Source organism: Manis pentadactyla, chromosome 4 (genome assembly GCF_030020395.1).
Source record: "Manis pentadactyla isolate mManPen7 chromosome 4, mManPen7.hap1, whole genome shotgun sequence".
NCBI classification, from domain to species: domain Eukaryota; kingdom Metazoa; phylum Chordata; class Mammalia; order Pholidota; family Manidae; genus Manis; species Manis pentadactyla.
The window spans coordinates 21,731,421-21,748,993 of NC_080022.1; the positions used below are offsets into that span (position 1 = coordinate 21,731,421).

The 17,573-nt window shown below is 40.6% G+C and overlaps 1 protein-coding gene across 23 annotated transcripts in view; it reads left to right on the top strand.

Moving 5' to 3' along the window:
• EPB41 (erythrocyte membrane protein band 4.1) overlaps nucleotides 1-17,573 on the top strand; it is a 224,511-nt gene that overhangs the window by 200,422 nt on the left and 6,516 nt on the right. For 11 of the 23 annotated variants that reach the window (XM_036915003.2, XM_057499900.1, XM_036915001.2 and 8 more), the window contains 3 exons: nucleotides 11,449-11,895; nucleotides 13,104-13,232; nucleotides 16,581-16,682. In XM_036915003.2, the coding sequence (XP_036770898.2) occupies nucleotides 11,449-11,895; nucleotides 13,104-13,232; nucleotides 16,581-16,682 (678 nt within the window). The remainder of the gene's footprint in view (nucleotides 1-11,448; nucleotides 11,896-13,103; nucleotides 13,233-16,580; nucleotides 16,683-17,573) is intronic. The other 12 variants (XM_057499904.1, XM_057499906.1, XM_036915013.2 and 9 more) reach the window with 2 other exon arrangements.

Sequence of the window (17,573 nt, forward strand, 5' to 3'; positions counted from 1 at the left end):
TCTACATGGAGAACAAATTCTTACATAGTGAATAAGTTACATGGTGAACAGTACAAGGGCAGTCATCACAGAAACCTTCGGTTTTGCTCATGCATTATGAACTATAAACAGTCAGTTCAAATATGAATACTCATTTGGTTTTTATACTTGATTTATATGTGGATACCACATTTCTCTCTTTATTATTATTATTTTTAATAAAATGCTGAAGTGGTAGGTAGATACAAGATAAAGGTAGAAAACATAGTTTAGTGTTGTAAGAGAGCAAATGTAGATGATCAGGTGTGTGCCTGTAGACTATGTGTTAATCCAAGCTAGACAAGGGCAATAAAACATCCACGTATGCAGAAGATTTCTCTCAGAACGGGGGGGTGAGGTTCTAAGCCTCACCTCTGTTGATCCCCAATTTCTCACCTGATGACCCCCCTGCGACTGTGCCTGTCTTAGGTTGTTCCTCCCTTGAGGAATCTTACCCGTCTCTGGCTAACCAGTCATCTTCCGGGGCCATACAGGGAAATGTAAAGTTGGTAAGTGAGAGAGAAGCCTTATTGTTTGAAATGGTTAGCTTTTTATTTCTTTGCATAATTATGCCCTGTAGCTTCTATGCCCAGCATTTGTCTTGAGGTATCTTTACCACTTGGAAGAATTATGATACTCGGTAAATTTGATATGAGGCACGAATTCTATTTAAGGGTTGTAATTAGGAAGGAAGAAGAAAAGCTATAGAAGTAGCAGGTGGCAGAAAACATGGGAAGATTGATTATTTCTTTGACATATCTTCTTGTAGAGTAACTTCAGCATGGATAGGTTTTAAGCTACTACTTAAATTGCGCACACACATTAACATAATAGGAGTATAGTTACATAACCAAAGCATATCTGTAATTACCAGCCATCTCCAGTGAAACCAAGAAAACCAGTTAGGCACCATAGGCATTTGTGAAAACTTATCTATGATATGGTGGATATTGTCCAACTGAACCTGAACAGTCTTAGAGAAATCAGACAAATTAAAACAACCCATTCCTGGGGAATGTTCACATCCCTTACGTTCTTTTAACAGTAAATAGTCTGTAGTTGTAAGATTTTGGAGCGCTACAATTTGCACTTCTCCTAATTCCTGGTTGAGTTCCAACAGTATAGATCCAGTAAAATTTGTTGTTTCACTGTATGCACAGGCCAGCTTAGATATCTCCTTCATTCCCATGGCAAGTCCAGGAGCTGGTGGGATGAGTGCATCTACAGCTGTAGCAGTGCGTGGATCTTTGTTGGGGTTTTTTGATAATCATCTTCTGGCATGAGTCTTACAGAGAGTGCTGATGTTGGAAGTTCTTTTTCATATCGTATCTTAGTTCATTTTCAGGGTAGCCCAATTAGGCTTTGATCTTCTGTATAAACACAAACAGACCCTTTGCCTACACTTTTATATGCCCTTTATATACTTGTATAGAACTCACTGGAGGTTACCACACAGGAACTGCCCCTTTTTTTTTGTTTGTTTTGTTTTGTTTTTGGTATCACTAATCTACACTTACATGACGAATATTATGTTTACTAGGCTCTCCCCTATACCAGGTCTCCCCTATAAACCCCTTTACAGTCACTGTCCATCAGCATAGCAAAATGTTGTAGAATCACTACTTGCCTTCTCTGTGTTGTACAGCCCTCCCTTTTCTCCTACCCCCCCATGCATGCTAATCTTAATACCCCCATACTTCTCCCCCCCCTTATCCCTCCCTACCCACCCATCCTCCCCAGTCCCTTTCCCTTTGGTACCTGTTAGTCCATTCTTGAGTTCTGTGATTCTGCTGCTGTTTTGTTCCTTCAGTTTTTCCTTTGTTCTTATATTCCACAGATAAGTGAAATCATTTGGTATTTCTCTTTCTCCGCTTGGCTTGTTTCACTGAGCATAATACCCTCCAGCTCCATCCATGTTGCTGCAAATGGTTGGATTTGCCCTTTTCTTATGGCTGAGTAGTATTCCATTGTGTATATGTACCACATCTTCTTTATCCATTCATCTATCGATGGACATTTAGGTTGCTTCCAATTCTTGGCTATTGTAAATAGTGCTGCAATAAACATAGGGGTGCACTGATCTTTCTCATACTTGATTGCTGCATTCTTAGGGTAAATTCCTAGGAGTGCAATTCCTGGGTCAAATGGTAGGTCTGTTTTGAGCATTTTGATGTACCTCCATACTGCTTTCCACAATGGTTGAACTAACTTACATTCCCACCAGCAGTGTAGGAGGGTTCCCCTTTCTCCACAGCCTCGCCAACATTTGTTGTTGTTTGTCTTTTGGATGGCAGCCATCCTTACTGGTGTGAGGTGATACCTCATTGTAGTTTTAATTTGCATTTCTCTGATAATTAGTGATGTGAGGCATCTTTTCATGTGTCTGTTGGCCATCTGTATTTCTTTTTTGGAGAACTGTCTGTTCAGTTCCTCTGCCCGTTTTTTAATTGGGTTATTTGTTTTTTGTTTGTTGAGGCGTGTGAGCTCTTTATATATTCTGGACGTCAAGCCTTTATCGGATGTGTCATTTTCAAATATATTCTCCCATACTGTAGGGATCCTTTTTGTTCTATTGATGGTGTCTTTTGCTGTACAGAAGCTTTTCAGCTTAATATAGTCCCACTTACTCATTTTTGCTGTAGTTTTCCTTGCCCAGGGAGATATGTTCAAGAAGAGGTCACTCATGTTTATGTCTAAGAGGTTTTTGCCTATGTTTTCTTCCAAGAGTTTAATGGTTTCGTGACTTACATTCAGGTCTTTGATCCATTTTGAGTTTACTTTTGTATATGGGGTTAGACAATGGTCCAGTTTCATTCCCCTACATGTAGCTGTCCAGTTTTGCCAGCACCATCTGTTGAAGAGACTGTCATTTCCCCATTGTATGTCCATGGCTCCTTTATCAAATATTAATTGACCATATATGTCTGGGTTAATGTCTGGATTCTCTAGTCTGTTCCATTGGTCTGTGGCTCTGCTCTTGTGCCAGTACCAAATTGTCTTGATTACTATGGCTTTATAGTAGAGCTTGAAGTTGGGGAGTGAGATCCCCCCTACTTTATTTTTCTTTCTCAGGATTGCTTTGGCTATTCGGGGTCTTTGGTGTTTCCATATGAATTTTTGAATTATTTGTTCCAGTTCATTGAAGAATGTTGCTGGTAGTTTCATAGGGATTGCATCAAATCTGTATATTACTTTGGGCAGGATGGCCATTTTGACGATATTAATTCTTCCTAGCCACGAGCATGGGATGAGTTTCCATCTGTTAGTGTCCCCTTTAATTTCTCTTAAGAGTGACTTGTAGTTTTCAGAGTATAAGTCTTTCACTTCTTTGGTTAGGTTTATTCCTAGGTATTTTATTTTTTTTGATGCAATTGTGAATGGAGTTGTTTTCCTGATTTCTCTTTCTGTTGGTTCATTGTTAGTATATAGGAAAGCCACAGATTTCTGTGTGTTGATTTTGTATCCTGCAACTTTGCTGTATTCCGATATCAGTTCTAGGAGTTTTGGGGTGGAGTATTTAGGGTTTTTTATGTACAGTATCATGTCATCTGCAAATAGTGACAGTTTAACTTCTTCTTTACCAACCTGGATTCCTTGTATTTCTTTGTTTTGTCTGATTGCCGTGGCTAGGACCTCCAGTACTATGTTAAATAACAGTGGGGAGAGTGGGCATCCCTGTCTAGTTCCCGATCTCAGAGGAAATGCTTTCAGCTTCTCGCTCTTCAATATAATGTTGGCTGTGGGTTTATCATAGATGGCCTTTATTATGTTGAGGTACTTGCCCTCTATTCCCATTTTGCTGAGAGTTTTTATCATGAATGGATGTTGAACTTTGTCAAATGCTTTTTCAGCATCTATGGAGATGATCATGTGATTTTTGTCTTTCTTTTTGTTGATGTGGTGGATGATGTTGATGGACTTTCGAATGTTGTACCATCCTTGCATCCCTGGGATGAATCCCACTTGGTCATGGTGTATGATCCTTTTGATGTATTTTTGAATTCGGTTTGCTAATATTGTGTTGAGTATTTTTGCATCTACGTTCATCAGGGATATTGGTCTGTACTTTTCTTTCTTGGTGGGGTCTTTGCCTGGTTTTGGTATTAGGGTGATGTTAGCTTCATAGAATGAGTTTGGGAGTATCCCCTCCTCCTCTATTTTTTGGAAAACTCTAAGGAGAATGGGTATTATGTCTTCTCTGTATGTCTGATAAAGTTCTGAGGTAAATCCTTCTGGGCCGGGGGTTTTGTTCTTTGGTAGTTTTTTGATTACCGCTTCAATTTCGTTGCTGGTAATTGGTCTGTTTAGATTTTCTGTTTCTTTGTGGGTCAATCTTGGAAGGTTGTATTTTTCTAGGAAGTTGTCCATTTCTCCTAGGTTTCCCAGCTTGTTAGCATATAGGTTTTCATAGTACTCTCTAATAATTCTTTGTATTTCTGTGGGGTCCGTCGTGATTTTTCTTTTCTTGTTTCTGATACTGTTGATTTGTGTTGACTCTCTTTTCTTCTTAATAAGTGTGGCTAGAGGCTTATCTATTTTGTTTATTTTCTCAAAGAACCAGCTCTTGGTTTCATTGATTTTTGCTATTGTTTTATTCTTCTCAATTTTATTTATTTCTTCTCTGATCTTTATTATGTCCCTCCTTCTGCTGACCTTAGGCCTCATCTGTTCTTCTTTTTCGAATTTCGATAATTGTGACATTAGACCATTCATTTGGGATTGCTCTTCCTTTTTTAAATGTGCTTGGATTGCTATATACTTTCCTCTTAAGACTGCTTTTGCTGTGTCCCACAGAAGTTGGGGCTTAGTGTTGTTGTTGTCATTTGTTTCCATATATTGCTGGATCTCCATTTTGATTTGGTCATTGATCCATTGATTATTTAGGAGCGTGTTGTTAAGCCTCCATGTGTTTGTGAGCCTCTTTGCTTTCTTTGTACAGTTTATTTCTAGTTTTATGCCTTTGTGGTCTGAAAAGTTGGTTGGTAGGATTTCAATCTTTTGGAATTTTCTGAGGCTCTTTTTGTGGCCTAGTATGTGGTCTATTCTGGAGAATGTTCCATGTGCACTTGAGAAGAATGTATATCCTGTTGCTTTTGGATGTACAGTTCTGTAGATGTCTATTAGGTCCATCTGCTGTACTGTGTTGTTCAGTGCTTCCGTGTCCTTACTTATTTTCTGCCTGGTGGATCTATCCTTTGGGGTGAGTGGTGTGTTGAAGTCTCCTAGAATGAATGCATTGCAGTCTATTTCCCCCTTTAGTTCTGTTAGTATTTGTTTCCCATATGCTGGTGCTCCTGTGTTGGGTGCATATATATTTAGAATGGTTATATCCTCTTCTTGTTGGACCGAGCCCTTTATCATTATGTAGTGTCCTTCTTTATCTCTTGTTACTTTCTTTGTTTTGAAGTCTATTTTGTCTGATATTAGTACTACAACCCCTGCTTTCTTCTAGCTGTTGTTTGCTTGAAATATGTTTTTCCATCCCTTGACTTTTAGTCTGTACATGTCTTTGGGTTTGAGGTGAGTTTCTTGTAAGCAGCATATAGATGGGTCTTGCTTTTTTATCCATTCTGTTACTCTGTGTCTTTTGATTGGTGCATTCAACCCATTAACATTTAGGGTGACTATTGAAAGATATGTACTTATTGCCATTGCAGGCTTTAAATTCGTGGTTACCAAAGGTTCAAGGTTAGCCTCTTTAGTATCTTACTGCCTAACTTAGCTCGCTTATTGAGCTGTTATATACACTGTCTGGAGATTCTTTTCTTCTCTCCCTTCTTGTTCCTCCTCCTCGATTCTTCATATGTTGGGTGTTTTGTGCTGTGCTCTTTCTAGGAGTGCTCCCATCTAGAGCAGTCCCTGTAAGACGTTCTGTAGAGGTGGTTTGTGGGAAGCAAATTCCCTCAGCTTTTGTTTGTCTGGGAATTGTTTAATCCCACCGTCATATTTGAATGATAGTCGTGCTGGATACAGTATCCTTGGTTCAAGGCCCTTCTGTTTCATTGTATTAAATATATCATGCCATTCTCTTCTGGCCTGTAGGGTTTCTGTCGAGACGTCTGATGTTAGCCTGATGGGTTTCCCTTTATAGGTGACCTTTTTCTCTCTAGCTGCCTTTAAAACTCTTTCCTTATCCTTGATCTTTGCCATTTTAATTATTATGTGTCTTGGTGTTGTCCTCCTTGGATCCTTTCTGTTGGGGGTTCTGTGTATTTCCATGTTCTGTTCGATTATTTCCTCCCCCAGTTTGGGGAAGTTTTCAGCAATTATTTCTTCTAAGATACTTTCCATCTCTTTTCCTCTATTTTCTTCTTCTGGGACCCCTATAATACGGATATTGTTCCTTTTGAATTGGTCACACAGTTCTCTTAATATTGTTTCATTCCTGGAGATCCTTTTGTCTCTCTCTATGTCAGCTTCTATGCGTTCCTGTTCTCTGGTTTCAATTCCATCAATGCCCTCTTGCATCCTATCCATTCTGCTTATAAACCCTTCCAAAGTTTGTTTTATTTCTGTGATCTCCTTTCTGGCATCTGTGATCTCCCTCCGGACTTCATCCCATTTCTCTTGCGTATTTCTTTGCATCTCTGTCAGCATGTTTATGATTCTTATTTTGAATTCTTTTTCAGGAAGACTGGTTAGGTCTGTCTCCTTCTCTGGTGTTGTCTCTGTGATCTTTGTCTGCTTGTAGCTTTGCCTTTTCATGGTGATAGGAATAGTTTTTAGAGCTGGGACGAGTGACGGCTGGAAGGACTTCCCTTCTTGTTGGTTTGTGGCCCTCCTCTCCTGGGAGAACAGCGACCTCTAGTGGCTTGTGCTGGGCAGCTGCGCGCAGACAGGGTTTCTGCTTCCTGCCCGGCTGCTATGAAGTTAATCTCCGCTGTTGCTGTGGGCGTGGCCTGGCTCGGGCAGCTGCTCCAAAGTGGTGGAGTCGCGTTGGAGCAGGAGCTGCTGGGAGGCTATTTATCTCCGTAAGGGGCCTCCCTGCTCCCTGCAGCCCAGGGGTTAGGGTGCCCAGAGATCCCGGATTCCCTACCTCTGGATTAAGTGTCCCGCCCTGCCCCTTTAAGACTTCCAAAAAGAACCCGCCAAAACAAAACAACGACCACCAAAGAAAAAAAAATTTTTTTAATTAAAAAAAAAGGTGGTCGCTCGTTTTTCTTTATTCTCCGGTGCCAGCCTCAGGCCTCTGCTCACCGGTCTTGCTGCCCTGTTTCCCTAGTATTGGGGTCCCTATCCCTTTAAGACTTCCAAAATGCGCTCGCCAAAAGAAAGCAGCAAAAAAAAAAAAAAAAAAAAATTGGTCGCGCGCTGTTCTTATGTCCTCCAGCGCCCGGCCTCCGGTGCCTGCTCACTGTTCTTGCTGCCCTGTTTTCCTAGTATCCAGGGCCCCCTGGGCACGTACTGTGTCTGCACTCTGGCCCGGATGGCTGGGGCTGGGTGTTCGGCAGTCCTGGGCTCCGTCTCCCTCCCGCTCTGCCTGCTCTTCTCCCGCCGGGAGCTGGGGGGAGGGGCGCTCGGCTCCCGCGGGGCCGGGGCTTGTATCTTACCCCCTTCGCGAGGCGCTGGGTTCTCTCAGGTGCGGATGTGGTCTGGATATTGTCCTGTGTCCTCTGGTCTTTATTCTAGGAAGGGTTGTCTTTGTTATATTTTCATAGATATATGTGGTTTTGGGAGGAGATTTCCGCTGCTCTACTCACGCCGCCATCTTCTGCCCCTCCTCTGACAGTTTTATCCTCACTGATGTTATATGCCAAATTTTGGGTATCTTGTGTCATGGAGGTTTTATATCTTCTTTTTGCCTCAATCTTTTCTTCTGGCTTTTCAGCCTTCTTGTTATGTTTAAAAGCATAGTGTTGGCCACTAAGACCAGACTCTGCTATGAGGACTTAAGACAATCTTTGTACTTCTCAAAGTATAGTAAGTTTTGGTGTATATTCTTTTTAACTTAATAGGACATGTCCTTTGGTCCTACTTGAAAAATGTTCTGTTGCCATGGGAAGATTTGGGCTTTACGACCAGAGACTGACTAGTGTAAGCCCTAGCTCCATCTCTTCTCAGCTCTGATTTGCTTACCCTCTCCATTTCTTCATCTATAAAACAGAGATGGTGACTACCTCATAGTGAGGTTGCAAAAAATTAAATGAGACAACATGTTAGTGACTAGTGCAGTACCTGGTACATGGTGGACATGCAATAATGCTGGTTTTCTTCTTATTTTACTGATCTTAGGAGATAAAATGCTGAACTAAACATGGGTCTGCTCAAGTAGGCCACTTTTTATGTTCTTTCTAAACATGCCTTCAGTTTTTGAATAGCACAAGGCAAAGCAGAAGTTCTCATCACCTGGATTTATTGGGTATACTTTCAAGTTTTTACTGAACATCTGTTACGTGCCAAAAACTGTACAAGAGAGATATGGAGCTAAGTAACATAGTAAGTGCTTATCCTCCAATGAGCTCATAGTCTAATGAACAAGATAGGTGACTAAATTAATAATGATGGGTGCAATGGTAACAAAAAAATAATGGTATCTAAATATACTTAAGGCAGTGAGGGGGAAACTTCCAGAAGAACTGACAGTTGAGGTGAGCATGGACTTCCAGGCAGAAGGAACAGTATTGACAATATTCACAAATGGACAGAGGCAAAAGAAAGCATGCTGTGTTCTAGGAATAGCAAATAGTTTTGAATTAATCAAAAGAAGGATATGTGTGGAGGTGTAGTAGTGTGAAGCTGGAGAGAGGTAGGAGTTATATTTTCAAGTGTTTTCTGTCTTACTGAAGGTTCTGAACTTTAACCAGAAAGCAATGAAGAATCACTGAAGGGTTTTAAGTTGCAAATGGAATTTTTCAGTGTTTCACATTAGAAATAAACACTTTAGCAACAAAATAGAGAATGCATTCAAGGGAAGTTTGAGATGAGAAAGAAGAAAAATTGTTTAGGGCATTAACAGTAAGCTGGATGAGACATTGTAAGAGCCTGAGTGAAGATAATAAATGTGGGAATAGAGACAAGAAGATAGATAGGAGAGAGATTGGCATGGAATAAAGATGACTTGATAAAATCTGTTGGGGCTGGGGATGAGTGTAACAAAGGCATTGACAACAACTCTCAGATTCTGGCATGGAAGACTGTAGGGATAATAGTGCCATTTGCCAATATTATAGAAATGATGAAGGAAGTTGGGATTGCAGGTCCAGGCAGCAGCGGAAGTGAGTTTAGTTTGGGGCATATTGCATTCCATATGCTTGGGAGGATGTCCAGTAAGTAGCTGACTGTGTTCTCCAGGAGATCTGGACAACACAGCCAACTGGAGAGGTTGATGTGACCGTGTGTGAGAGTGCTGTAAGTGGTGACCCAACCCAGTTGTTCATCAGTTTCCTTTTACTTCCAGTGACCAGCACATATTAGATGATCAGTAAATATTTGTTGAATTGGTATTACAGTGGCTACAGCTTTTTCCCTTGGTCACCTCTGTATATACTTTGAAAAAAAATGATTGATCTATCTTATTTTACTAAGCAGGATGCAACTTTGGGCATAGTGATGTTGGCCTAAGCAATATTTAACTCACAAATGGCTTCTTAGTGGCAGACCACCACTATCACTTGAGCAGACTAAAACAGAATTGGCTCTTATTATCTTAGGTATTTTTCTGGTATCAGCCTTCTCAGTTGTGACAAAATTATTTGGAGAGGCCATGAAGTTCCTCTCCATGTAAATGGGTTTGAATATGCTATTCACAGTACTAGAGCTAGCATATAGCAATTGAGAAAGCCAATTTGTTTATTACCAGCTGATCTATTTTTGGACAGCTCTGTAACAGCTTGTCTGACTCCAAAGAAATGGTGAGATAAATGCCTTCGAAAGAGTACAGCATGTTAATAACATAACAACAAATTCATTCTAGTGTCCCTCAGGTCCTAGCATATTGTAGGTGCTCAGATAATGTACATTAAATTAAGTGAATCTATATGAATTTAAATGACTCTTAAGAATTTACAGAATGCTTCCACATATATTATTATATTTTATCTTTAGAACCCTACGAGTCAAACCAAGTGTTACTGTCATTTTAAATATGAAGAAATTCATATACCTTTAGCAAGAATATTTTATGTACTTCTGATACATCTGCAGACAAAGACAGTTTCTTTTATCATTTCGGTCAATGAAAGACCTGCCTAATCTGAATGTAACTTGTACCTCTTTGAGATGCTCTTGAGTTGACTGTTTCAAGATGGCTTAGAGGTAAAATTGGCTTGAAGTTCTTGAGTGCAGTGCATCTTTTCTAGCCCTAATAGAGCACTGGTTTGTATTCATCTCAATGTAGACTGGTTTACAAGTTAAGGAGTGATTTTTTTACTATAATACATGTAACATGATTTGAGTACTAAGATGTATAATCTGGTCCAAATATGTCATTTGGTCCAGGAGCATTGTTTTCTGTTACTTTCTATATGATACATAATATGGTAAATTGATCTTACCAAAATTTCAAACCTAGGTCGCCTACTCACAGCTTTCCAATGAGCATATACAGATCTTACTTTTCATGACATTTGACTTCTGTTATTCTGTTCGTTTTTCAAATGACTCATATTCTTTTCCTGTTAGTGTGAATTCCTTCTCTTCTTCCACCTACAGCATCTTTCTTTAAACATTAGCAACAGGTCCATCTCCTGTGGTGTTATCTTCTCATCCACGTACTGTAGATCTGTTTTTCTTGTTGTTGAGGTGCTCAGCCCAGGCAGGACTCTCTGTGTTTACAGTATTCATTTCTTTTAGGGGTTGGAGATGTGTCATGCATCTGTGAAAAAATATACCTCAGCTGCTGGGTCATTTTATTCTGTTCACAAAGAAATGTTTCATTATTTTTGATATAGTTAATTCCATGACAATGATTGGATTAAGTCTGTGCAGGATGTTCTCAGCTTCTATATCCCTGCCAACCAATGTCTAGATTTTAGTTTCTTCACTAGGGGCTACTGTGGTGGTACACATGGCTTGGAGATAGGAAACATTTTTCAACCTGATTAGGCTCCTCAAGAATATATTTGATTGATTCATAAATTGCCTTGTGCCCTGTGCATAGTAATAAGGTAGTTAGGAATGGTGAAGTAACTCCTTTAAGTATGAAGTATGTGTGTTATACTGGGAAGACCATGGCAATATGTGGTACTTCTTACTGTGTGAGGCCCATTGGAATTATCTCTCAGATTAACAATGTTCTAGAAATATGACCAAAATGAGGTTGGAACCACTCAAGCTGCTGACATGTTTAGTGAACAACAATTCTTTCTTTTGACCATGTCAGGAGCTAAGATTCCTTGTTTGTAGTAAAAATCATTGTTGATTCTCAGAGTTCACTGTATTCCCCACTTGTTGCTAATCTTCTTGCTTTTGTATGTGTTCATTCATTTGTAGAATATAAATGTCATTCGCAGAGAGGAGGTGGCTGCGGTGACAAAGGGGCCATCTGCCAACCCTGACTCTGAATGGGAGGGTCCCAAGCAGTCAGTAGTTCCCAGTAAGAGCCCAATGCCCACCCCGCCGGAGTCTCCTCAGAGCTGTGGCCTCGGCTCCCTCTCCGTAAGCAAGGAGACAGAAGAGAAGGGGCGGGGGCCAGCTGGCTGTCTCGATGCTAAGGAAATGCCAAGAGGCCCCAGTGGGGACGGTGTGGGAGTGGAGGAGCAGGCCAGTGCCTTAACGTCCTCGGTATCATCAGCTTCCCCTCAGCCGCAACTTGGTGACAGAAAGGCAGAGAGTAGTGAGGAGCAGCTCCTGTCAGGAGAGCCGCCTGGAAAGCAAGACGGATCATTTCTTGACTCTGGTGTGGGTGACCAGTTCCCCACCCTCATTCGAAGCTTCCAGGTAGTGACAACTCAGTGACACAGGTCTAACGACTCACTTTGGGAGAGGGCCAGAATCTGTTCTGTGGAGGAGGTGGTGGTAGTGGTGGTGAGGGTAGTGACCCCTCTACTTTTTTCAAAACCATAGCATAAAATTGAAGCCCTTGATTTTTACTAAAAGAATTTATTCAGAGGATTTAACTCCATAGCTAGAAATGCTTTTTCCCCTGATGACTTAACAGAACTCTTGGGGGTAAACTCCAGCTGTTTACCTTCATGCAGCTGGTGTAAGTGTGTTGCTCTTGTCCCTGCTCAAGCGTGGGCTATGTAAAGAGGTGAATTTCTGAGACTTCTATGATGAGGAAGGAGCCTTCAGTGTTCTGAAACCACACTGAATATTTGAAAAATTCAAATATTCTTAATTAAAAAGGGGTAACCGACTTTTTAAATAAGATTTCAGGCTCCAAAAAATTATTTATGTATTGCAACCACACAGTACTGCCCACCACTCCCACAGACCCCACCCACAGGGGCTTCCATGATCGGAGGCACTAATCTCCTATGCTAAGGTGAATGGCCACGTAACTTTATCACAATCAAATGGTAGTTTTAGGGTGATTTATAGTCTTGGGGAAGGTGAGCTGATGGATAGGAAGCCTTTGATATTCCACTAACGTTCATTCTTCTGAAATTCTGAAATTAATCACCAGGTGATGGTAGAACTGATTGTTTCCTTTGCAGTTTCCCAAATACTCTTTCTTCTCAATAACTCCAAAGGGAATGTCTGACATTGATTTGAAAGAAGGTAATGAAATCAGAGTAATGCATTACATGCCACTGCCGTTTCAGTGTGGAGGGAATGTGGCTGATTTCTTAATTATAATGGGACAGTCACAGGACAAAGAGAAGTGTCTACTATTTGGCAGATAGTTTAATATGCAAATTCTGAAGGTCGGTCTGACATGTTTTATATCACTAGTCATAACTGTCTGATCTTATAGCTTTCCATTTAGTATATGGAAGTGATTACTGTAATGTATTTATTTAATGCCCCTCATGATTTGACACCTTACCCCAGGGTGTCAAATAGTGGAATAGTGCCCAAGTCTTGGGCAGAGATTGAGGTAGTCCTCTGCTTGATCAGAATCATCACTTTGGTCAGATCAGTGTCAGATTAGTTCTTCACAGCCCTCAGGAGACTCCGGTAACTGTTTCTTCTCTGCCTTACAGCCTCCCCTCGTGAAGACTCAGACCGTCACCATCTCAGATACTGCCAATGCTGTAAAAAGTGAAATCCCAACCAAAGATGTCCCTATTGTCCACACCGAGACCAAGACCATCACTTACGAGGCTGCCCAGGTAGGATACAGTTTGATGTTTCTGAACCGAAGACCACAGTAAGCACAGTAAATAACTTCTTTCTTCACAAAGTTTCTAATTTGCCACAAATAATGTTAGGCTTTTCTGAGGCAGGACTTTTTAGAAGATTTTACTGATCTAAGGATCCCAAACTACTTTACTAAAAACAAAATTGTCTTGGATCTTGTTGCTTATATCAGCCCAGTTCAGTTAGGGAAGGCAGTCTGTGTCCTGGTTAAGAACATGGGCTTTGGGTCCAACAAACCTGAGTTCAGGTCCTGGCTCCTCCATTTACTAACTTAAACAAGTAATTGAACATCTCTGAACCCTCTCCCCTCCCCTGCCCACCCATGGTGTTACTATCTCATAATTTTATTATGAAGATTATATAAGATACAACACTGTATGGACTCAGCTTGAGCACCATGCCTGAAAGCATCAGTAAGTAAGTAACAACTCTAATAATTTATTGCAATTAAATTAGATTTTAGGTCACATAAGAATTTAAGTATTTAAAATTTTTGTTTATGCCTACTTTTAATAAGATTTCTCCTTTATTGTTGGTAATTTGAATGAGGTAGAGTTGCCTTATGTTGAACTGTTTTTTTCCTTTTTTTTATTCATAGAAACCAAAAGTTAGAAAAATTTTTCCCTCTGTAAACTGAGCTGTTAATTCATCCCTGCAGCAAGTATTTGTGAACATTTATATATTAGGCTAAAGCAGTATACAAGGTAGAGTAGGCCCTACCTTCTGTAACTAGTCAGGAGAGATGGGCAATAAAACACATAATCAAATGTTTAAATTTCAGACATATAAATGCTATAAAGAAATTAAGATGAAGAGTTAGATCTTGTGGGGTTACACGAAAGGTTGCTACTTTGGGTCCTAAGATATTGAGGAAAATCTTCTCGGAGGTGACGTTTTGGCTGAAGCCTGCATGATGGGAAGGAGGCAGTCTTGGGAAGCTCTGGCTAGGTGATTTCACCAAATCCTTTCAGTTAATCCTCACAACACCATGAACTGGGTGGTGATAGCCCCCTTTAGGAAACAGTGTCACTTGCCAATTAAAAGCATGCACTTTGCAATTAGAAAAATAGAATTTATATCCTAGCCCAACCATGTACTAGTTGGATAACTTTAAACAAATCACTAATCTCTCTAAGCCTCTGTTCCCTTGTCTGCAAAATGTGGATAATAATACTTGCTACCAATTGCAGGATTTGGGGAAGGATTATGGGAAATGATGTCTGTAAAGTGCTTGGCGCATTTATAGACATTCCATTAATGTCGGTATGCTTCCCTTTTCTCTCTCTTGTGATCTAGAGTGTGGAATTTGAGTTTGGTACATAATAAGCGGTTGCTTAAAGTTTTTTAGCAGTGGTAATAAAGTGGCATAATTAAAGCACTGACTTTGGAAAATGATTCCTAAAGCTGTGTGCTGAGTGTGTTAAAGTAGGGGGCTGCCTGCAGACAGGGATGTGACTAGAACAGGTCTGGAGAGATGCTTGAAAGAACTGAAGTAGCCTAAGGAAATGAGAAGAAATAGCTGTGTCAAGAGACAGAAATGAACAAACAGGACTTGGCAGTGGAGGGGATTAAAAAATGAAGGAATAGGAAATTGCTTTAAGACTGTGCACATTGTCAGCCAGAGGATGTAAGAAAGAATAGTTACATATGGGAAGGACCCCTTTAAATTGTGACTACCATGGAAACAACTTAACTGTCCAGCAATAAGGAACAGGTTAAATAAATGATGGTACATCCACTTAAGGTAATTCTTTGCAGCTAATAACACAAGCTTCTAATGGGAATAATTTCTGTGGCCAATTAGTAAATGAAAAAGCATATTCAGTATGGTATAAATAATATGAGGAAAAAATTATGATGATGATGATGATTACTATTATTATTACCTGGCACATAATAAGCTGAAGAAAGTGTAGTACACTAGCTGATAATACATACCTTGTATGATGGTGGCATGTGTATAAGATTCAGATGTCACAATCACGTTCCCTGTCTTTGTTTTATCCAGATTGCTACCTAGAAGGGAACTCAGCCAAGAACTCTTTTCCTCTCTAATTCTCTTCTCCTCCTCCTGCCCACCTCCAAACCCCCAAAGTTTTGCCTCAGTAAAGTGTGGTTCCGCTCCTGAAAAGATTGGAGACCTCTGCATTTAATACAATTGACTTATATAAGCAGGCAGAAAAAGAGAGTGAACTAACATGATTTTTGCTGCAGGGTTCTTATGAAAATAATTGCAATTCTCTAGATCCCTTTCTGAGACAGTGTACAATACCAGTACCAGGTGTTTTCGGCAGCCTCTAGTCTTCTCAGCTCCTTTGTTTCTGTCTTGGTCCTGGGGTTATCAGCAGCTCTGAGTCTACTAGCAGCCTATAGTAGTTGCTGGTAACTGTTCCTCAGGCTGAGTTTGGCCCCTGCCAACCATCTCTTCCTTCTTGCTAATGTCATTTCTCAGCCTGATGGTGCTGTTTGTTTTGGTCATAATATGGTAAGCCCTGGAGAAATAAAAAGTAGCCCAGCCTTTGTCCTCAGATTAGTTGTGTAGCCCAGTGTTTTAAATATTGCCAAACTCCTCTTAATAAGGAGGATCCATTTCAATCATAGTTTTGTTGTCAGAAATGTCATTGAGATATTATTGTGTATATTTCCTCCTACTGTGCCTTAAACCCATTTCCTACCTCCTTTGCTCCAGTCACACATTGCGATTTTCAAAGAAGACAGCCAGAGATTCCCTGGCTCCTTATGCCCCAGCAAGGACTTTTCCTGGTCCTTCCTAGAAAGTTCTGCCCTATGATTTAGAATCCATACCTTAACACTCAAGAACTTACACCTTTCCTGGTGTGTGTGGTGTGTAAAGAACTCCAGATTTGTCGAGAGGACAACTGCCACTTAAGTTTGGAGTCCTTGAGCAAATCGTTCACCTCTGAGCCTGAGCTTGCTTACATGGGAGTGCTAATATGTCTCTGCCCTATTTATTTTGTAGAGCTTATGTGAGCATCAGAAAAGATTATGTTTTGAAAGCTATTTGTGAACTTAAAATGTTGTGCACATATGTGTAGTTACTGACCCTCTTGTGAAACTTGTGGCAACTGTTTTGCCTCCTCTTTCTGGTCAACCTGTCACTGACCCAATCTGGACCCATCCAACTTTTTCAGAAGAAGCCCTATTGCCAGGGGATTATTTTACTTATTAATTAAGAGATTACGGTAACGGAAGCAGGTTTTGCTTCAGAATGTTCAGCTGATGAGCAAAGCTGCATCCTGTAACGTTTGCCCACAAGGCTTCGTGCCGGGCATCATGATGAGTTGTGTTTCTTTCTGCAGACTGATGACAGCAATGGAGACTTGGACCCCGGAGTCCTGCTGACAGCTCAGACTATCACATCCGAGACTACCAGCAGCACCACCACAACTCAGATCACCAAGGTAACAGACCAGTGAGGGCTTCCTTCTGGAACCCAGGGCTGTGTCACTCCTACTGCCTCTCTGCAAGAAGGCCCCAGTCCATAAGCAAGGGTTTTCTGCTCCAGCCCTGAGTCTGATTTCTCCAAGTGTCCCCGGGGGAGAGGCCCTGCTGCTTTCCCCAGCAGCCAACCTAGGGAGACCCTGAGACCAACTCCACCTACTTGGGGGTCTCATAAAGTCACATGTGGTTGTTCTCTTGACACATCTGTCTGTCTCTCTGTCAGTGAATCCCCTATCTGGCAGTGGGGGTAAATTGAAAAAGTCACTTTAAGGGCAGGTATTGTTGGTATTAATATGCAACCAAATTTTCCAAGCCCAAAGCCAGAATTTGGGGTCTGACAAAGAATTTTTATGTCATGTCTAGGGTGAAAGCCAAGGGAACTATAGTTTGGGCTGAAATATGGTTCAGAATATTGTTTATGGGAGCAAGAGGGAAAAGGTATCTAATATTGGAACTACTCCCAGATAATCAGAAATAATCCATATTTGCTGTAGCATGGAAGGGAAATGCATTTTCTTGTAAATAAGAAATCTAGATTCCTGACCAAGCTCTGTCATCAACACACAGATGACCAGAAGCCAGTTATTTAAAGTGTCTTCACCTGGGTTTTCCTCATCTGTCAAATAGGGAAAACTACCCACTCTGAGGGGATTGAGGACCTTTTGACATCAATAATATTGCTTTAAAATAAAGTGCCTAATTTCAAGTTGCATGATATTTTTTATCATAATCTTCTGATTTTGTCCTTTTGAAAATCAAGATATACAGGAAAAGAGCAAAAAGAACACCTGCTTTGTTTACTCACTGAATTTCTATGGTGTTTAGGAGGAAGAAAAAGGGAAAAGTAAACA